The sequence below is a fragment of the Caretta caretta genome, chromosome 1 (assembly GCF_965140235.1).
Source record: "Caretta caretta isolate rCarCar2 chromosome 1, rCarCar1.hap1, whole genome shotgun sequence".
NCBI lineage: Eukaryota > Metazoa > Chordata > Testudines > Cheloniidae > Caretta > Caretta caretta.
Window position 1 is genome coordinate 230,002,890 of NC_134206.1, and position 23,182 is coordinate 230,026,071.

General features: G+C 44.9%; 1 protein-coding gene across 13 annotated transcripts in view; it reads left to right on the forward strand.

The window, feature by feature from the left end:
• The window catches only part of SHISAL1 (shisa like 1), a 289,388-nt gene that overhangs the window by 260,862 nt on the left and 5,344 nt on the right, over window positions 1–23,182 (forward strand). Inside the window, exon 4 of one of the 13 annotated variants that reach the window (XM_075121331.1) lies at window positions 14,159–20,849. The exons of the other annotated variants lie outside the window; for them this stretch is intronic. Within the exon in view, the coding sequence (XP_074977432.1) occupies window position 14,159 (1 nt within the window). The 3' untranslated portion in view covers window positions 14,160–20,849. Of the gene's footprint in view, window positions 1–14,158; window positions 20,850–23,182 lie in introns of those variants that run through there. 13 annotated transcript variants of the gene reach the window in all.

Genomic DNA, 23,182 nt, shown 5'->3' on the forward strand with positions numbered 1-23,182 from the left:
AAATGCTTTAAACAGTTCATTTGGATCCCATGAATCTTCTGCATATTAAAAGAGCACTTTCAGTAGACTCATAGATTCAATTATGCAGCATAAGGAAGTATCAACATAATCTAGTTACCTCCTAATGAAGAAGTCAATGTGTTACTCAAGCTATTAGCATGGGAGCTTTAAGTAAACTCAATTTATTTCAGTACATTAGGAGCCATATATTATGAGCCACATAGGACCAGATCAGTGACCTCCCTGCATGCCTATGTGGGGGGTTACTTTACTGCCCTCTGCCAGCTACCCATCCTGTAGACTACCCAGTCTCCTCAGGGCAGAGTCCCCACCTTCATACACCTGCCCTGCACTTCCAAATATGCCAACCAGTGCAGCTGCACCAGGGACATAAGCTGTGCCAGCTACAGAGCTGGTGCAGGGTACATCCCCTTTCCAAGCAGGAGGCAGCTACAGGCAAGTTGTGACCAAGTCATAATCTGTTTCCTAGCCTATTCTATGGCTGCACTGTCCCTACAGCGGGCTTGTGACAAGTAACAACTGATCTCATAAGAAGTAGAAGCTGCTGATACAGACACAAAATATTCTTCATACAAAAGCTATTTTTAACCATAGGGATTAGCAAACATGAGGCTTCAGTTGGACCAGACCCATTAGGAGCCAACCATAAGTGATTAAACTATACAAAGGGCCAGATCCTCAACAGTATAAATCAGCATAACTGAGTGAAGTCAACAATTAACAGCAGTTGAGGACCTGGTACTCATTATTTAACTGGTTCTCAGGGTCAGACTCAGACGTACAATGGTGTAACCCTGTCAGGTGAAGTCAGCAGCAACAAGGGCAGAGTTCAATATCTAGGGGTTCCTCTTAACATTACAACACAGAACTGGCTTGAGCCCCCACCCTGTAATGGGGGAAAACTTAACTGCATCCCAGCTGCCTCTAAGAGGCAATACTTGCCCACTCTCAAGCGCTGAGTCTGTATATATTAAAAAGGAAAGGGAATCAGGCATTAGTTTGGAAAAACATCACAACCATATTCAGACATATGCGATCGTAAGCCAAGCCAACCCAACTCCACGGTGTGTTGGGCAGTGTCCTTGGCCTCAGTTTCCCATGTTTTTTTGTGGGGGGAGGAGAAGAGGGGTAGTCCAACAAACGAATGTCCTTTTAACACATTCCTCCCCTCTCCCTCCACTGAACCCCCTACACAGTTGGCTGTCCTTGGTCAGCAAAGCCCCAGAGTTCAGGGGTGCATTCATGTGGGTTCATCTCCCACCCTCTGGTGCTTCAGATACCAAGCACTGGACAGGCAGAATGGACAGGGATAGAGCAGAGAGGAGAAAAGCACAGGAAAAGGAGAGACATAAGCAGCAGGAGATGCTAGCCCTTCTCAAGCAACAAACAGACATGCTGGAGACTCCTGCTGACCTTCAGGCTCTGACCCATGGCTCACCTCCCTCTGTAGCCCATAGAGAACTACATTCTGGGCCCTCCCTACACACACCCCACATGCCATGGCCCTGGATGCCACGGCATTACCCCTACCACTCCACCCCAGGGGCGAGTACAGACAATCACAGCCGCACTTACACCAACCCGTGTTTCTTACAAGTCAGTGTGTGTGTTTATGAAAGGAAAATGACTGTGCTTTTCTCTTCCAAGGTTTCTCTTCCCTGTATTTATAAAGTTTCATTCACTTACCTATATGTCTGTTTGCAGTGGTTTGGAATAAAAGTCTATTTATGAAAACTTAATCATTGTATTAGTTCATATCATATGCTGGCTGGGGCCGACATTCACAGCTAATAGCAATAGGTGCATTTGCACCGTTACATTACTACACACACAGCACACATTACACGGTTTATACTGGGGTGCAAAAAACCAAAAACAAACAAACAATCACATCAGGCAGTGCACACATTAGAATCATAGAATATCAGGGTTGGAAGGGACCTCAGGAGGTCATCTAGTCCAACCCCCTGCTCAAAGCAGGACCAATCCCCAATTAAATCATCCCAGCCAGGGCTTTGTCAAGCCTGACCTTAAAAACTTCTAAGGAAGGGGATTCTACCACCTCCCTAGGTAACGCATTCCAGTGTTTCACCACCCTCCTAGTGAAAAAGTTTTTCCTAATATCCAACCTAAACCTCCCCCACTGCAACTTGAGACCATTACTCCTTGTCCTGTCCTCTTCTACCACTGAGAACAGTCTAGAACCATCCTCTCTGGAACCACCTCTCAGGTAGTTGAAAGCAGCTATCAAATCCCCCCTCATTCTTCTCTTCTGCAGACTAAACAATCCCAGTTCCCTCAGCCTCTCCTCATAAATCATGTGTTCCAGACCCCTAATCATTTTTGTTGCCCTTCGCTGGACTCTCTCCAATTTATCCACATCCTTCTTGTAGTGTGGGGCCCAAAACTGGACACAGTACTCCAGATGAGGCCTCACCAATGTCAAATAGAGGGGGATGATCACGTCTCTCGATCTGCTCGCTATGCCCCTACTTATACATCCCAAAATGCCATTGGCCTTCTTGGCAACAAGGGCACACTGCTGACTCATATCCAGCTTCTCGTCCACTGTCACCCCTAGGTCCTTTTCCGCAGAACTGCTGCCTAGCCATTCGGTCCCTAGTCTGTAGCTGTGCATTGGGTTCTTCCATCCTAAGTGCAGGACCCTGCACTTATCCTTATTGAACCTCATCAGATTTCTTTTGGCCCAATCCTCCAATTTGTCTAGGTCCCTCTGTATCCTATCCCTGCCCTCCAGCATATCTAGCACTCCTCCCAGTTTAGTATCATCCGCAAATTTGCTGAGAGTGCAATCCACACCATCCTCCAGATCATTTATGAAGATATTGAACAAAACCGGCCCAAGGACCGACCCCTGGGGCACTCCACTTGACACCGGCTGCCAACTAAACATGGAGCCATTGATCACTACCCGTTGAGCCTGACAATCTAGCCAGCTTTCTACCCACCTTATAGTGCATTCATCCAGCCCATACTTCCTTAACTTGCTGACAAGAATACTGTGGGAGACCGTGTCAAAAGCTTTGCTAAAATCAAGAAACAATACATCCACTGCTTTCCCTTCATCCACAGAACCAGTAATCTCATCATAGAAGGCGATTAGATTAGTCAGGCATGACCTTCCCTTGCTGAATCCATGCTGACTGTTCCTGATCACTTTCCTCTCATGTAAGTGCTTCAGGATTGATTCTTTGAGGACCTGCTCCATGATTTTTCCGGGGACTGAGGTGAGGCTAACTGGCCTGTAGTTCCCAGGATCCTCCTTCTTCCCTTTTTTAAAGATTGGCACTACATTAGCCTTTTTCCAGTCATCCGGGACTTCCCCCATTCACCCCGAGTTTTCAAAGATAATGGCCAATGGCTCTGCAATCACAGCCGCCAATTCCTTTAGCACTCTCGGATGCAACTCGTCCAGCCCCATGGATTTGTGCACGTCCAGCTTTTCTAAATAGTCCCTAACCACCTCTTTCTCCACAGAGGGCTGGCCAACTATTCCCCATGTTGCGATGCCCAGCGCAACAGTCTGGGAGCTGACCTTGTTCGTGAAGACAGAGGCAAAAAAAGCATTGAGTACATTAGCTTTTTCCACATCCTCTGTCACTAGGTTGCCTCCCTCATTCAGTAAGGGGCCCACACTTTCCTTGGCTTTCTTCTTGTTGCCAACATACCTGAAGAAACCCTTCTAGTTACTCTTGACATCTCTCGCTAGCTGCAGCTCCAGGTGCGATTTGGCCCTCCTGATTTCATTCCTACATGCCCGAGCAATATTTTTATACTCTTCCCTGGTCATATGTCCAACCTTCCACTTCTTGTAAGCTTCTTTTTTATGTTTAAGATCCGCTAGGATTTCACCGTTAAGCCAAGCTGGTCGCCTGCCATATTTACTATTCTTTCGACACATCAGGATGGTTTGTCCCTGTAACCTCAACAGGGATTCCTTGAAATGCAGCCAGCTCTCCTGGACTCCTTTCCCCTTCATGTTAGTCCCCCAGGGGATCCTACCCATCCGTTCCCTGAGGGAGTCGAAGTCTGCTTTCCTGAAGTCCAGGGTCCATATCCTGCTGCTTACCTTTCTTCCCTGTGTCAGGATCCTGAACTCAACCAACTCATGGTCACTGCCTCCCAGATTCCCATCCACTTTTGCTTCCCCTACTAATTCTTCCCGGTTTCTGAGCAGCAGGTCAAGAAAAGCTCCCCCCCTACTTGGCTCCTCTAGCACTTGCACCAGGAAATTGTCCCCTACGCTTTCCAAAAACTTCCTGGATTGTCTATGCACCGCTGTATTGCTCTCCCAGCAGATATCAGGAAAATTAAAGTCACCCATGAGAACCAGGGCGTGCGATCTGGTAGCTTCTGCGAGCTGCCGGAAGAAAGCCTCATCCACCTCATCCCCCTGGTCCGGTGGTCTATAGCAGACTCCCACCACTACATCACTCTTGTTGCTCACACTTCTAAACTTAATCCAGAGACACTAAGGTTTTTCTGCAGTTTCGTACCGGAGCTCTGAGCAGTCATACTGCTCCCTTACATACAGTGCTACTCCCCCACCTTTTCTGCCCTGCCTGTCCTTCCTGAACAGTTTATAACCATCCATGACAGTACTCCAGTCATGTGAGTTATCCCACCAAGTCTCTGTTATTCCAATCACGTCATAATTCCTTGACATCACCAGGACCTCCAGTTCTCCCTGCTTGTTTCCACGGCTTTGTGCATTCGTATATAAGCACTTGAGATAACCTGCTGATCGCCCCTCATTCTCAGTATGAGGCAGGAGCCCTCCCCTCACAGACATTCCTGCCTGTGCTTCCTCCCGGTATCCCGCTTTCCCACTTACCTCAGGGCTTTGGTCTCCTTCCCCCGGTGAACCTAGTTTAAAGCCCTCCTCACTAGGTTAGCCAGCCTGCTTGCAAAGATGCTCTTCCCTCTCTTCGTAAGGTGGAGCCCGTCTCTGCCCAGCACTCCTCCTTCATGGAACACCCTCCCATGGTCAAAGAATCCAAAGCCTTCTCTCCGACACCACCTGCGTAGCCATTCGTTGACTTCCACGATTCGACGGTCCCTACCCAGGCCTTTTCCTTCCACAGGGAGGATGGACGAGAACACCACTTGCGCCTCAAACTCCTTTATCCTTCTTCCCAGAGCCACGTAGTCCACAGTGGTCTGCAGTGATCCGCTCAAGGTCATTCTTGGCAGTATCATTGGTGCCCACGTGGAGAAGCAGGAAGGGGTAGTGATCCGAGGGCTTGATGAGTCTCGGCAGTCTCTCCGTCACATCGCGAATCTTAGCCCCCGGCAAGCAGCAGACTTCTCGGTTTTCCCGGTCAGGGCGGCAGATAGATGCCTCAGTCCCCCGGAGGAGAGAGTCCCCGACCACCACCACCTGCCTCCTTCTCTTGGGAGTGGTGGTTGTGGAACCCCCCATCTTAGGACAGTGCATCTCATGCCTTCCAACCAGCGGAGTCTCCTTCTGCTTTCTCCCCCCAGACATATCATCTGGTCCACTCTCCGCAATGGTACCTGTGGAGAGAACATGAAAGCGGTTCACTGTGGCTCACTATTAAAATAGCCTTTCAAAGCCTCCCTGAGCCACATAGCTCTCGTCTGAGTTCTTCTTTAGCCCTGTATCTGGCTGCTCGAATCAGCAGACAGCCATTCCACCTCCACCCCACTGGAAACGTTTCCCCCTTTGTGTCACATATGATGACGCACACAGCAGACAGCTATCACCATTGGAATATTTTTTTCACTGAGGTCTAATCTTTGCATAGATAGTGCCAGCGGCCTTTCAAACACCCAAAGACACATTCAACTTTCATCCTGCACCTGCTTAGCCTGCAGTTGTAGCACTCCTTGCTGCTATCGAGGTGGCCAGCGTGCGGTTTTATGAGCCATGGGAGTAAGGGGTAGGCTGGGTCTCCCAGAATCACTACTGGCATTTCAACATCCCCAGTGGTAATCCTCTGATCTGGAAAGAGTCCCTGCTTGCAGATTTCTGAACAGGCCTGTGTTCTTAAAGATGTGTGCATCATGCACCTTCCCTGACCAGACCACACTGATGTCAGTAAAATGTCCTGGTGATCCACTAGGGCTCGCAACACCATGCTGTTGATGCCCTTGCTGTTGATGTCCTGTGTGGCAAGATGGTCTGGTGCCACAATAGAGATATGCATGCCAGCTATCACCCCACCGCAGTTCAGGAACCTCATTGCCACAAAACCATCCAGTATGCCCTGCACATTGCCCAGAGTCACAGTTCTTTGTAGCAGGACGCAATTAATGGCCCTGCACACTTGCATCACAGCAGCCCCTGCAGTGGATTTCCCTACTCCAAATTGATTCATGACTGATCGGTAGCAATCTGGCATTGCAAACTTCTACACAGCAATGGCCAATCACTTCTCCACTGTCAGAGAAGCTCTCATTTTGATGTGGCTGCGCCAGAGAGCTGGGGCGAACTCTGCACACACTTCCAGGAATGTAGCTTTCACATCCAGAAGTTCTGCAACCACAGTTCGTCATCCCATACCTGCATAACGATCGACCCCACCAGTCAGTGCTTGTTTCTCAGGCCCAGACCCAGCACTCCACCATCTACAGCTGCTCCATGAATGCCAGCAACCCCCTTGAAAAGAATGGTTTCTTTCTATTCCCCACTGCTCCTCTGGCTGCTCTGCAAATACTGCAGGATCAGGCAGATTGTGCTTGCAGCACTCACCACAACAGCACAAAGCTGGTCAGGATCCATGCTTCTCGCAAAGATCGTGGACGTGCAGGTTTGTGGGGCTTCTGAAAAGAGTCCTGAAATGTTATGAGGTGCAGATAACATTAGGAGATGGAGAAAACTGCATCATGGGAGGCTGAAATTATGTTCCCAGTCACCCCTGCATGCACAGGTGCCAGCTTCTAATTTTTCCTAGGGGTGCTCAAACTCAGGCCCTGCCCAAACTCTACACCTTCCACCAAGCCCCCACGCCCACTCCAGCCCCACCTCTTTCTGCCCCATCCCTGCTCCTCCCCCCCCTCCCAGCGCCTCCTGCAGGCCACGAAACAGCTGTTCCACGGTGTGCAGGAGGCACTGGGAGGGAGGGGGAGGAGTTGATTGGCGGGACCGGCGGCGGATGGGAGTGAAGGGGAGCTTGGCTGCCGGTGGGTGCTAAGCACCTGCTAATTTTTTTCCATAGTCGGTGCCTATGCCTGCATGCCTCATTTGCCCCCATGGGGCATTGCAAACCCTTCCCCCAAACCAGCCTGTGCTAGATGGTGGCGAGTTGCACAGTGGGATACCTACCCATGGTATTGATGCAAGCACTGGCAGTTAAGACCCACACCACTGATACAAGGAGAGTAGTGTGGCTATATAAAAGCAATGTAATTACTACGGTGGCTGCAGATCAACATAACTTGGGTTGAGTTAATTTTGTAGCATAGACTTGCCCTAAGTCTGCAGCAGACTACTGAGGGGTGGGCTCACACCCCAGCTTGCCATGAACTGAACGTCTGTACAGACAAGCCCTTACTGTCTCTTTGCCTTGCTTCCCCAAAATGTAAAATGAGCATAATGGTACGTCCGTACCTCACAGGAATGCTGTAAGGATAAATACTTTAAAGGTTGTAAGATGATCAGGCACTACAGTAATATAAGTACCCAAAAGACCATATAAGTACCAAAAATACATAGCTTTCATAACTTGGACCCCTCAGAACCTGCATTTGGGTACCACAGCTGAAGAATCCTGCACAGGCCTTGATGGAGTGAGATGGCCAGCTAAGGTAGAAGTTCTACTGAAAGTCACTGGGACTTGTGCACCTAAGGGCATGCCTGCATGGTGGGGTAATGTGCACAATGCTGGGGGGTGGGGGGGGTGAGTGATTTCTAAAGTATTAACATGTTGCACATTAAATTGGTACATGTAGAGTTTCTAAAGGAAACTAAAGGTTTCCTAGCGTGCTTTAACATAGAGATAGGGAACCTTTAGTGCACACCAGCAGGGTCTCTATGCACCTATCCATGCCCAACATGATAGTGAACTTTAGAAATCACTCCCCCATAGTACACAAGCGCTAAGTAATTTAGCAGCTTTTGAAATCCCACCTATAGTGCTTAGTTAGCTGTTTAACTCTGTGAGTCTCTGCCCCATTCAACTGCTATATATGAGAATCCCATCCTGAGGAATGAGAAAGGGGAGGTACTGACCACATACAGAACTAAGTGAGTCGCAGTGCGAAGAGTGCCTCCAACTGACAACCTCTGTTTAGGAAGCATTGGGTTTGTTTCTTAATTGAATACATTCCTAATCCCTCTCTTTTTTAAAAGGTTTTACAAAACTTTGGAAATTACATCCAAAAAGCCACAGTACAAGAATATTAAGGTTGCAAAGTTAAGCATTCAAAAGTAGGAAATGCTAGAATTCAGATTGCTCACGCATAAGGAGAATGACAAAACAAAATATCTTGAAAGCTACCCATTCAGTGAACACTGTCCATCTTGAGCACCCAGTGACACTGGAGTGAAATTAATAGGCAGCAGGTTTAAAACAAACAAAAGGAAATATTTCTTCACACAACACACAGTCAACCTGTGGCACTCCTTGCCAGAGGATGTTGTGAAGGCCAAGACTATAACCGGGTTAAAAAAAGAACTAGATAAATTCATGGAGGATAGGTCCATCAATGGCTATTAGCCAGGATGGGCAGGGATGGTGTCCCTAGCCTCTGTTTGCCAGAAGCTGGGAATGGGCAACAGAGGATGGATCACTTGATGATTACCTGTTCTGTTCATTCCCTCTGGGGCACCTGGCATTGGCCACTGTCGGAAGACAGGATACTGGGCTGATCCAGTGTGGCCATTCTTGTGTTCTTATGAGGTGTCACGGATCTAGGAGAGTGCCCCCTCTTGAGCACTCACCAGACTCCTGTGAGTGGGTTCAAGTGCTTTAAGCCTTGGGAATCTGAAATGAGTCCAGGCACTGCCCCTAGCTTGAGGTCCTTAGACACACTCTTGGAGCACTGATCCTCTGTCTAGCACATCCCCATTCCCAACCCCCGTTTACCATCCAACTGCCCCATCCTTGTTATCAGTGCTGAACCACAGACTCCCTCATAGGCTGTGTTTACACTCCCTCCCAGAACTCCGACCATGTGGATGTTCTGGACCCACAGTTTACCTCTTCAAAGGGCACGTGGTAGATGAAGCATATCGCACAGGATTACTTTGCACAAGATTCTAAGACACCATTGCTCATTATGCATGAGAGCAGACGGTCCAGATCATACAGCAAACAAAGAAACATCCTGACAGATTCATCACTGCGATTTCAATAGCATTACCACTGGCATAAGAATGGAGTAACAAAAAGGTGAATCAAGCCCTATGTTCTGAGTTGATTTGACAGGTAGCTGTCTACTAGATAGAGGCAAACAGTGATTCCCACAGAAATTTTGGGTCTATAAACATAGATTTCTTTACACTGCATTAATGGAATGTTAGCTGAATAATGTAGCACCTAGACCTGTGAATACCCAAAAGGTAAAGAACTACCAATTTCTGTTGGAAGAAATATAGCAGTGGGAATTTACTACCTATCACCTCACCAGGACGGTGACAGTGATGGTGAAATGCTCAGGGAGATTAGAAAGGCTACAAAAACTGAAAACCCAATAATAATGGAGGATTTCAACTAACCCCATGTTGATGGGTACATGTCACCTCTGGAGGGGATGCAGAGATGAAATTTCTAAAGACTGCTAATGACTGCTTCTTGGAGCAGCTAGTTCTGGAACTCATAACGAGAAAAGCAATTCTTGATTTAGTCCTAAGGGGCGCACAGGATCTGGTCCAAGAGGTGAATATATCTGAACCACTCAATAATAGTGACCATAATGTAATTAAATTTAACCTCCTTGTAAGGGGGAAATACCCTGGTAGCATTCATCTTCAAAAAGGGGAACTACACAAAGCTGAGGAAGCTAGTTAAATGGAAATTAAAAGGTTTAGTAAAAAGAGTGAAATGCCTGCAAGCTGCATGGTAAGTATTTAAAAATACCATAATAGAGGCTCAGACTAAATGTATACCCCCCAAAACCAATTAAAAAAACCCCAAAAACTGTAAGATGACCAACCATGGCTAAACAGAGTAAAAGAGGCAGTTAGAGTAAAAAAAGATATCCTTTAAAAATTGGAAGTCAAATCCTACTGAAGAAAATAGAAAGGAGCAGAAACTCTGGTAGGTCAAATGTAAAAGTATAATTAGGCAAGCCAAAAAAATTTAAAGAGTAACTAGCAAAAGACACTAAAACTAACAACATTTTTTTTAAATACATCAAAAGCAGGAAGCGTGCCAAACAATCCCTGGGGCCATTGGCAGACATGCCAAACCCACCCACCCCCCCAAAAAAATGCACAAATTGGGCTTGTTTTTGGCTTAATTGGCTTGTGAGTTGCTTGTTGGCTAGTTTTTGCCTTGTAGCTTCTTTTTTGTTTGTTTTTTGATCAGCTCCCAGCAATCAGAGGCAAGGGGAGGAGGGTAAGCAAGGGGAAGGGACAAGGGTTGAGGGAGGGGGAAGTTAGGGGTACACAGAAGGTCCACCACAGTCCCAGACTGCAAGCATGGGGGATCTAGTCACGTAGAGTGTTAGGGTTCTTAGGGACTGGCTTGTTTTGGCCTGGTTTTGAAATGGGATTAGCTTGTTTTTTGGCTTATTGTGAAAGTCAGGGTGCTTATATACCGCACTCAAGGAATAAAAGGTTGTTGAGGAGAAGTTAAACTCTACATCAGTCTTCACTTTAGAGGATGGGAAGGAGATTCCCACACCGGAGCCATTCTTTTTAGGTGACAAATCTGAGGAACTGACCAAGATGAGGTGTCAATAGAGGAGGTTTGGTAACAAATTGATAAATTAAACGGCAATAAGTCACTCGGACCAGAGTGCATTTACCCAAGAGTTCTGATGGAGCTCAAATATGAAATTACAGCACTGCTAACTGTGGTATGTGACCTATCCCTTAAATCAGCCTCTGTACCAAATACTGGAGGATAGCTAATGTGATGCCAATTTTTAAAAAACACACTAGAGGCGACCCCAGCAATTACAGGCTGGTAAACATAACTTCAGTACCAGGCAGATTGGTTGAAACTATAGCAAAGAATAAAATTGTGAGACATGTAGATGAACACGGTATGTTGGAGACGAATCAACACAGATTTTGTAAAAGGACATCATGCTTCACATTTTTGAGGTTGCATGTCAACAAATATGTTGAGAAGGGTGATCCTCTGGATACAGTGTTTGTCGACTGTCATAAAGCCTTTGACAAGGTATCTCACTAAAGGCTCAAACAAAATAAGCAGTCATGGGATAGGAGGAAAGGTCTTCTCATAGATCAGTGACTGGTTAAAAGACAGGAAACAAAGGGTAGGAATAAATTATCAGTTTAAATGAGGGGTCTAAATTAGCTGTTACCACTCAAGAAAGATCTGAGAGTCATCATGGATAGTTCTCTGAAAACATCTGCTCCAAGTGCAGCAGCAGTCCAAAAAGCGAACAGAACATTAAGAACCATTAGGAAAGGGAGAGATAATAAGATCGAAAATATAACAACGCCTCTATAGAAATCCATGGTATGCCCACACCTTGGATACTGCACACAGTTCTGGTTGCCCCATTTCAAAGAAGCTATACTAGAATTAGAAAAAGTACAGAGAATGGCAACAAAAATTATTAGGGGTACGGAACAGTTTCTATATGAGGAGAGATTAAGAAGACTGGGACTGTTCATTTTAGAAGACAGACAACAACAGAGGGGATATGATAAAACTCTATAAAATCATGACAGGTTTCAGAGTAGCAGCAGTGTTAGTCTGTATTCGCAAAAAGAAAAGGAGAACTTGTGGCACCTTAGAGATAGAGACAAATAAATTGGTTAGTCTCTAAGGTGCCACAAGTACTCCTTTTCTTTTTATAAAATCATGAATGGTGTGGAGAAAGTGACCACCACAATAACCAGGGGTCACCTAATGAAATTAATAGTCAGCAGGTTTAAAACAACCATAAGGAATTATGTCTTCACACCACATAGTCAACCCGTGCAGCCCATTGCCAGGAGATGGTATGAAGGCCAAAAAGTATAGCTGGGTTCATAAAAAGTATAAGATAAGTCCCCAGAGGATAGGTTCATCGATGGCTATTAGCCAGAATGGTCAGGGATGCAACCACTTACTCTGGGTGTCCCTAAACATCTGACTGCCAGAAGCTGGGACCATTCGATAATTGCCCTGCTCTGTTCATTCCCTCAAAAGCATCTGGCACTGGCCAGTGTCAGAAGACAGGATACTGGGCTAGATCGACCATTGGTGTGACCCAGTATGGCCATTCTTAGGTTAAGTGAATGAGTATTATTAGGGTTAGAACAATATATATTGTGCCTCAGCCGACATATGCTATGGCAAACTATAATAAAGTGTATTTTGCTCCTTGGAAGATTTTTAAGCTTGGCCTATCCCAAAATGCAATCTACATTATTTTCCTATGTATTGATCTAGACTAGGTATTTATGCTACATGTCATTGTCTGAGCAACGTTTGACACTGGCCACATCCAGAGAGGAACTGATCACTCCCAACCCTTAGGCAGCATGGACTAATAGATAGGGCTCTGGGCTGGGAATCAGGAGGCCCAGGTTCTTCTCTGAGCTCTGCCACTGAAGTATTGTGTGACCTGGATCAAGTCACTTCACCTCTTTCTCCTCTACCTTTTGTATTCTTTGTCCATTTAGCTCTTTGAGGCAGACTGTTCCTCTTACTTTATGTCTGTAGTAAATAATCAACAACATTGACTTGCAAGTGCTCAGCACCTCTCAGGATCAGACCCACAGTCATTTGCAAAGACTGTATACTTGATAACACCTCGCACATTTATAGCATTTGTTATTGTCAGACTGAATAACCCTCTCAAGGGTTATGTGAGCAAAGTAAATAAATATCCTAATAGCTGTTTAGAAACATGGAGTGATTTCTCAAGGCCACAAAATAAGTCAGTGGCAGAGTGAGTATCTGGATTGGACACTAGTTTCCTAGTCAGTGCCCCATGCATAAGGTATTAACAACATCAGTAAGAATAATATTTAGCACTTATGTAGGGGTTTATCTTTCAGCCTTTATTCACACGAGTAAAACTTGGTCAGGCCAATAGTCCCAGTGGCTCCAATGAGACTGTTCAGGTTAGTGATATTAACTCACAAGAGGAACAGGTACACATACTTGGTATTTTTAGAGAGTGTTCTACAAGTATTAATACTTACTAGATCAACTGTAGTAGCCAAGGTGGATTGATTTAAATCAAAATGGTTTAAATCACTGATTTTTATCATGATTTAAAATCAGCAAGCAGGAAGCTTTTATTTAAATAATCCATTTTAATTATGTTTTGCATTTGTACTTGCTAGTAATTCACGCTACACGTGTTTCTTCCTTCGCGTTTCAAGACAAATACGTCATGCTCTTATTAACAACAAAACAAACAAACAAAACAAACAAACAAACAGGTTACTGTCCCCTTGTCATGTTCTTGGGCAACAAGACAATCAGCATTGACAACTGTCATCCACAATGGAGGAGGAGAAATTTGGGAAGGAAACGAATGTTAGTGTCTGTTTTAGACTCCAACTAAGCAAGCTCTTACACAGCTGATTAATCAAACTCATCAATAGGACTACTTAAATTAATAAGTTACGCATGTGCTAAAGTATTTGCACGATCAGGGTCCTTATAAGAAGAGCTGAACAAAAAAAATTGGGCAAATAGTAAATTTACTGAAAAGTTCATTTCTAGGGCACCTGAACTAATCAAATAGTTTTGAAAATGTCATTTTGAAATCAACCTCAACTTGTTTGTTTCGGTTTTTTTCCAGTTTTTCATTTCAATTTCGGTTCAAAACAAACTCCCCCACCCTCAGATTTTTCAGTACAACCACCAAACTAAAAATATCAATTATTTGTTCAGCTCTACTTAGAAGGGATTGTTTTAAAACAAACAATGAGACAATACAGGTTTACAGTTAAGCTATTTCCCATTACACTGTCTTCTTGACACTTACAGGCAAACATTCTTATATTTTTCAGAAAACTATAATGATGTGCCTCAAGATGGGAGAGGTGGGTTTAGAATGCAGCGAGCAGCTTTCAAGAGCCAACTATCCAAGTGAATGACAGAAAACAAACAATTTGGCACTGCAAGATGGAGTTTGGTCAAGACATCTGACAAGAATCACCTCCTATCAACTTACAAAAACAATGTTGAAAGAGTTCAGAAAACCATCTGTAAGCAATATTTTAATTTTAGGTCAAGATTATTATTTTGAAAGGAGACATCGTATTTGATGGAAAGCTCAATACAGTGAAATACAAGTTGCTCTTGCAAGATCCAAGCCAAGGTGGACAAGGACAAGACGACAAACCTTTGGCAGATCAACTTTCTTTGCCTCCCCATCCATCAATTGCCATTAGAGCCTAATCTGTGTCAGAATAATGAATGTGAGTTATTCCAAAGTTCTCTGGTGAATATGTCACAATAGAGTAGATGCTGACATTCCCCGTCACTGTTCCCGCAATCACACCTCACAATACAAAGGGACCCCTCGTCCAATCAGAGTGCAGGGTAGTAGTCATTTCAGTCCCTGATTCTGGTCATTTTATTCACAGCAATGAGACTGGCATGACATCATGAAATTCCTGAGCACAACAAGTCGCCTCAACTGTACCTGCCCTCCAGAGGAGGGTACAAAAATTTAAAAAAGGACAACCTCTCCCCTTCCTCAACCTGATAGGAAATGAAAAGAAAAATCCCTCAGATTACAATAGCAATAACACCACTACTCCTCTGTTTTACAAGGCAATAATCCAATCCCCTCAGGGCGATAGTTATTCAGCAGTTGATTGGTCTCATAATTTATCCCCCTCAGGAATGGGAGGATTGCTTTGCAAGCCAGAACAGCAATGGGATACTGAGTCACTGCGTGTTGCAATAGCCTGACTATTTTATGGTAGGGATTTAATTTGAAGACATACAATATATTTTATATCAGGGTGGCCAAATGTACTGACCCTCTGAGCCACATAAAATAATCTTCAGAAGTTTGAGAGCTGGGCGCACCTGCTGGGGCTCAGGGCTTGAGCAGGAGCAGGGCTGAAGCCCTGAGCCCCAGCAGACACCTCCAGCGAGACTAGAGCCCAGAGATCCCCCTCTCCGCAGGGCAGAAGCCCCTAGGCCTACCACAGGACAGAAGCCCTGAGCTCCCCTCTCCCAGTCTGGTAGGTGGAGAACAGGGGAGGGAGGGCTCCATGAACTGCACTTTAACTGTAAAAGAGCCGCATGCGGCTCACGAACCACAGTTTGGCCAGCCATTTTATATCAATCATTCCTGTGAAATTAAGTCATGCAGCAAGACATAGTTTTATACAGAGCACCTGGTGACTACAACCAAACAGAGGAATTCCTCTGGAATCACAGTACTCAACACAGCCACATTAGTGCCAAACTAATTCAGGATGGCTAATATTATTCCGACCAACACCAAATGATCTGACTGTGACTTAGCTGCATATATTTGAGAGCATCATCAATAGCAGGAACGCTTTCCATGTCTACTGAGTAACACGAAGTCTTCTGTTAAAACTTCTTTGAATTGAGAGCATTTTTCTTTTTCTACTGAACAGCTAAGGGATACATTATTACGGGACACTTTGGGCCAAGTTATGGCTACCTAGCAGAAGTGCATTAGATAGTGAAAAGGCACAGAGAGGTGTCTGTTCTGGAGAGCAGAAGCAGGGGAAGCCAGCCAATCTTGCCTGCAGCAGTCCAGTTCTGAGAGGAGGCCTGCCTGAGGAGGACAGGGACATCTCCATGTCCCACCTCCTTGCATGCCAACCAGTCAATGCAAAGTATCACTGGGGGAAGGGCATGCTATACCCAATGAAAAGGTGTAGCAAGTGCTACAGGTAAGCGTGCTCCCCCTCAGCACCCTTGCAGCCATTGGACTTGCTCCTGCTCCACGCAGAATGCCTGCAGCATCCCCTTTGTGAAGGGTACTGATGCCCCCCTTCTTCCCCGCACGTGATTCAGTTTGTAGAGCCATACTAGAGCCTTTAAAGATGTACTGTGGTATTGTACATGGTGGCAAATGTACTAAAGGGAGTCAATATTTTTTAAATTCTCAATTCACTTTAAACCACAGAGCTTTTAGTTTTCTAAAATAGCATTTCATGATACCATTCAAAGCACTTTAGTTGAAGCTGGGACAATAAGAGCTCCATCAAAGGGGCATTATAGAGAGTTTTCAGATACTAGTACAATACAGCATTGGGTTTTTGCAAAAATAGTATTTAGCCTGAGCAAAGGGGCTGCGCTTGCATGGAAGGGAGAATACACACAGTAGAGCTGTGAGATGGACGCCTCATTCCCAACTTGCCATAAAGGCCAGAAAAATCATGTAGCCAGAAGTAACATTGATTCTGGCCATGCCTCTGTGAGCAACATGCCTCCTTTTCTTTTCCTATCTGCCTTCGCTTGCAAAGACCAACCCGCCCCTCCCCCCCGAGGTTATATCTACAACACACAGAGTCTCCTTGCACACGTTTTTTGCTACTTATTCCTTTCCCTCCATCACAGCAATAACATAGCATTTCCACTGTTTATGGACCTGACACACACACGTAAGGTAACAGCAGGATCAAGTCTACCGAAGTTTGGGAACGATTTGTTACAAACAGAAATAGTAAGAGAGGCACTTAGCACTTCCAAGGATCAGGCCTGCTGACCCTCTGAGAATTGCAGGGTTCTTAGACCAGCACACTCTGTTACGCATCGTTCACTGTGCGATGCCCACCTCAGCACAACAGGCTGAATTAAGGATGGAATATCAGACTTCAAAGCCAACCTAGAAATCAGACTTCTCCGTAATATTTTAACGACTATATAACTACAAGAAGCGTGTGTGCTTACTGTCAATGAAAGACGAGAGAAAAGTTATTTCACTATTTTTTCCAGTTTGTTTACTTTACAGGCCTGACTGCACTTTGGGCTTCTCTGACCTTGAAATACTAGTGCAGCGCTGCAGCTGTGTCACTGTAGTTCTGCAGAGTAGACACTACCGAACTCGACGGGAGGGGACGTCCTGTCAGCCAGAGTCAATCCACCTGCCCAAGAAGCCGTAGCTAGGTTGATGGAAGAATTCTTCCGTTGACCTAGCACTGTCTACATCATGGGTTAGGTCGGCTTAACTAGATTGCTCGAGGGTACGGATTTTTCAGACCCCTGAGCCACTTCGCTAGGTCACCCTAACTTTTTAAGTGTAGACCAGACCTTTGTATGTAATCAGTTTCTCTGTTTCTCCTGTAGAGGCAATTTCCCCTTTCATTTGTCTGGATCTTTCATGCAATGAGAGTGAGACTGTTAAAGAACAGAAGAATAGGATCGTAAAAATCACAAAAGCTGGCCAAGGGACGCAGGAGTGAGTGAGCCTTAGAACTCACTTTTCTTAAATTAATAGTTTTCAGATTTTTGGTGTCCCTTTAATTGTAGCAGTCTCGAGTTTTGTCCATTCAGGTCTCAATTTTAGTAATACTGAAACAAATGTGTCAGATACCAATAGCAGTTTCCAAACTTCAGCTGATTGATTTTAACCTTGCATAACATAAAATGGATTCTCTGGGCTAGACTCTGATCTTGAGCACCATTTTACCCCAGTGTAACTCCATTTACTTCAATGGAGTCACTCTGGACTTACAACAGGGTGAGAATCAGGCCCACAGCAAATATTATCCATTAAAATAAATGACTATTTTCTGCAACTCGGCAACTTTACAATCAACAGAATTGTTTCCTGTACATAGTCATTCAAACGGTCTCCTTCAGAACAAGAAAAGCGAACTCTTCCTAAGTATTGTTTAGAACTACCTATTTTTATTGTGAGGTTATTGCCACCATAGAGATCTTTGTAAAAAGCTTGTGTTCATGAAGGAATTTGTACTAGATACTGGTTTGTGTGTCTTACTGGATTTTGTAAGGGTTTTTTCCCTTTGGGAATTGTGTGTTATTAATGAGCAGTTTTATGCTTTATTTCTGGTATGTGTACACATTGTAAGTGATGTGCTTTTTTTTTTTTAAATCTCTGTACAGACAGATTGATATTCGGTAGATACTCACTGGCTGAAGTTTTCATATTGCCTACAAATTTACACATGTGGATAAATCCATATCATAACAGAGGAACAATAGTTCATCTAGCATCAGTTAAAAAAAACAGCTTATAGCCTATATATTGTACTTGAACATTGGATCTTGACTAAAACGAATATTAGTTCAGCCTTAATCTAAAACAAAACACATGTATCACAGGTAAATTTCCCCCCACTGTCCCCATCTTTCGTATTCTGAAGTGTTCGAAAAGCAATGACTAGGTAAACAATATCTGTAATATATCAGCCATCATCAAATAAGGCTGTGCTCCAACAGTTCTCTACTTTTAGCTAGTGTAAAATGATTACAGCTAAAGCAAAATAAATTACACCAAATTCTACATTTACTTTTACCTTAAGAGCCTGATTCACTCAGCACTTCTAAGGTGACCAGATGTCTGGTTTTCGACCAGAATACCTGGTGGAAAAGGGACCCTAGTGGCTCTGGTCAGCATCGCCAACTGGGCCATTAAAAGTCCGGTCGGCGGTTCTGCGGAGCTAAGGCAGGCTAGTCCCTACCTGTCCTGGCTCTACACTGCACCCCGGAAGAGCCAGCAGGTCTGGCTTCTACGCAGGGGGCCATGGGGCTCCATGCACTACCCCACCCCGAGCACCGCTCCACACTCCCATTGGCCGAGAACCACAGCCAACAGTAGCTGTGGGGGCTGTACCCATGGGCAAGAACAGCACGCAGAGGCGCCTGCTGTCCCTCCACCTAGAATCTGAACTTGCAGTGCTGGCTGCATCCAGGGAGCAGCGCAGACTCAGGACAGGTAGGAAGACTGCCTTAGCCCCCGCGCTGCATCGTGGACCAGGAGCCACCAGAGGTAATCCTGCACCCCAACCCCCTGCCCCATCCCTGAACCCCCTCCCAAACCCAGAGCCCCCTCCTGTACTCCAATCCCCTCATTCCCAGCCCCACCCCACAGCCTACACCCCCAAATGGAGCCCTCACCCCCCTGCACCCCACTCCCCGTCCCAGAGCCCCCTCCCACACTCTGAACCCCTCTGCCCTCCCTCCCAAACCCAGCAGCCCCCTCCTGCATCCCAAGGCCCTAATCTTCAGCCCCAGCCCAAACCCTACACCCACAGATGGGAGCCCTCACTCCCTGCTCCCCAACCCCCTGCCCCAGCCCAGAGCCTCCTCCCAAACCCTGAACCCCTCTGCCCCACCCCCCCAGCCTGGAGCCCCCTCCTGCACCCCAAACCCCCATCCCTGGCCCTATCCCAGAGCCCACACCCCAATCCCCCCCCAGCCCAGAGCCTCCTCCTGCACCCTGAACCCCTCATTTCTGGCCTCACCCCCTCCCACACCCCAACCTACTGAAAGTGAGTGAGGATGGGGAAGAGCGAGCCACCGAGGGAGGGGGAATGTAGTGAGCAGGAGGCAGGGCCTCAGGGAAGGGCCAGGGTAGGGTGCTCAGTTTTGTGCAATTAGAAAGTTGGCAAACCTAAGCACTTCTAAGGATCAGGTCCACAATATGTTGGCTTTTGTTCAAAAAAAGAAAAAAAAGTATTTTGTTTATGCCCTTTCCTATGTAATAATATGGGGCACAAAATCACTTTAGTATGGAAGTGACTAATCCCATTCTATCCCTTTGAAAATGGACTTCTGCCCTTCTTAATGTGTGTGGCGTTGTTCATACTCTGAAGGCTTTATTCCTTGTCTCTAACTTACTTTACAAATTCTCTATCATTTTATGTTTCATTAAAATGATGTGTGTCTGACTTCCTAGTAATTAAATACTATTGTATAAAATAGGACAAAAGAAATTAGTAAAAAAGTCCAGGCCTTGTGTCACATTTATTCATCTTTTATACTTGGTACTGATTGCACTAAAGAAACAGGAGTCCAACAGTTTGGCCTGTTGATCTCAAAGTGTACTTAAGCTTATTGGAGTGGCTGTTCTAAATAAGTAAGTTTTTATTATGGCTGTAATTTTTGAGGAGTCTCCTCATAAAAAAAATTGTGAGGTTAGTAAGTACACTTCAAACAGATTTTGAAGCCAGTTATGCAATTCTATTTAGCAACCAAGCTTTTACACAAAAGTTAGAATAACTCAAAACACAATTAATCTGGAGTAACTCCTTCATAAGCCTTGCAAACACTATTGTATAAATCTCCAATACTTTTCATTCATAAATAGTACAATACGAACACTAGAAGACATGGCAATCGCATATTTGAAGCCTACAGTCAAATTTTAGGTTCTCTAATTACAATTCTAGGGTTACAGTGTTTTTCTCATTTTTGTTAATACACTGAAAATATCACTTACATGCCAACTGATGTTTAAATTCAATATGCGCGAGTGTTCTATAATTTACTAATCTAGTTTTGGATTTACTCATGTCTTATTGTTTGCTAAATATTCTGACTTCATATAATGAATCATGTGGTCTTTCTGAAATGATAGCCAGGAAGTCAAAAAAAACCCAAAATATATGTTTCACCCTACTATTGAACTGCTTTTGTCCTTATATACAGTAGTTTTTAAAAAGATGTCTTTAGGGTTTAATAAGTGAGTGTAATGTAAAATAATCCCTGTAATAAAATTTGCTTTAATGTTTCCAAACAGTCTACAGCTTGGAAGGTTTTTATTTCCATCCCAGTCTGCAGATTAAAAAAAATCTTCCTTTCCCATAGGTAGTCAAATCCGACGTCAACCATTCATCTAAAATTTGTATGAAAATAAGTGAAAAGAAAAAGGAAATTCAGATGTAAGGCTGCTTGAAAGTCCCTCTCCCACCCTCAGAGACATGGCCACTGCCACGCTGGTTCAAACCAGAGGTCCATCTGGATAGTACTAGAGCTGATTTGAGTTTTTCAACAAAACTTTTTCTGGTGGTGCTAGAGGAAGAACAGCTGCATGTGGCTCAAACGCTGGTCTCTCTCACCAACAGAAGTTGGTCCAATAAAAGATCGCACCTAATCCACCTTGTCTCTCTAATATCCTGGGACGAACACAGCTACAGGTACACAGCATACAGAACGAGTAAGAACATTTTTGATGAAATCTCAAACCCTAAACATTTTGCAGAAACTTATCCTTCCTGGGATGTAGGAAACAGCCCAGGTTTCAGTCTCTGCTCTGCCTGATCCAAAGCAGAGTTTTTCATCCCAGATCACTCTGAACCAGACAGAGCAGGGATTGGAACCTGGGTTGTTTCCCATATCCCCAGCCAGTGCTCTACCCAGTGGGCTACATGGTGAGAGTCAGAAAGACAGACGGACATGACCCAAAAAAGCTTTTCAACTCAGGAAGGGTGAGGTTTTGGTCTGAAAAACAGGCGTTTGACACAATTCTATTTTGCAAAAACATCTGCACTGGAATGAAAACAAAAATTTCAAAACCTTGAAAGTTGCCACAAAACAAAATTGCCATTCGCCACACTGTTCTAATAAGCCCCTGCTCTAACGGGGCTTGAATGAGCCATGTGAGCACTGCATAAATGGTGGGTTTCAGCCTACCCCAGGGAATTAGGAGCACCATTCCCAAACAGAGGAAAAAAACCCTCTCAAAAGTCTCACATGAGAACAGATTTTCACATCATAACGCAAACTCCTCAAAATACAGGAGTTACCTCAGATATGTGACTTCACCATAACATTGTAGCCAATACAGTCTTCAGCAGGCTTGCACGTACTCACAAAATTCAGACGCCCTCACATGGCCACACTTACTACCTAATATATAGGGCTTTCCTACAAGTGAGCACCATTTGAAGCTCACCATTTGCCCTCCTTAGACTAACACACACTACAGTATCATAGTTATTATGTATTAGCTAGCATCTATCAAGCAGAGCCTTTAGTAGGAGCCACTGAAAAATATACACAACCCCAAATTCATCATTGCACCAAGGATGAGGGAGGTACTAAGGACTTGGGCCCTTCCCTCCAGGTTGGGGGTGATGTGCACTCTAAGGGATGAAGAGAAGGAGCAGTCCCTGTGTTCCTGGGAAGACAGTGACTACAGTGGTCTCTTGATCTTGTACACATTGTGTATAGGATCAGAGTGAGACCATCTGTGCCCTGTCTGCTCTCCACCCCCACAAACTGCACCGACGAAAGGACAAAAGGACAACCTGTCCCTGAGGACAGAAATATTGGGGTTTCCAGTTACCACTCCATGTCAGTGCTATGTTTTTAATAGTGCTCACAAAGGGGAAGTCATGGGAACCAACTCAAAGTCTCCAACCAAGCCTAAGGACATGAACACTCAGTCAACCAGACTGAATGGGGATAAGCTCTGAGTCACAAGCAGGGACACTGGCTCCATTTCTTGACAGCATCCAGAATGTTACAGATGGTGTCCCTGTGCAGATAAAAGGAATGCACGCCCGCGCATCCAGTCCCTAATAATGAAACGCACCACTAAGACCAACAAGCACAGGCAGATCCACCTCAGCAGACTGCAGAAGGAACCATTTTGAGGATAAGAAAGAGGCCGTGTGATTAGAAAGTCATCGAGGGTCAGAGATACTTATTACTGACAGCTTCCAACAGCCCTTCCACCCTAGATGTCACTTTGGGCAAGTTTTGTTAATTGGCTGAATTTGTAAAGGATTGTTATTTTCAGTTAATAGGTTTGATTTTATTTACAGTTTCCCCTTCCTCTCCCCTCCCAAAAAGGGAAGATTTAACAATATTTAGTAAAGTCAGTGGACACTGACAGCTGTCATAAAATGGGGCTGTTAATCATCTGCAATTGACCCATAGCATGCAGCGGGGGCCAGGAAACAGATCCATCTCTTCAAAAACAAACCTCCACCCCAAAAAGCCCACCGTCCCATGACTCACACACACACTGGCCCACCAAAACAAATCCAACACCCTCCCCCCAAAAAGGCCACTCCTAACATGTATTTACTACTTTACTTGATTAAGACTTGACTGTAACACTGGAT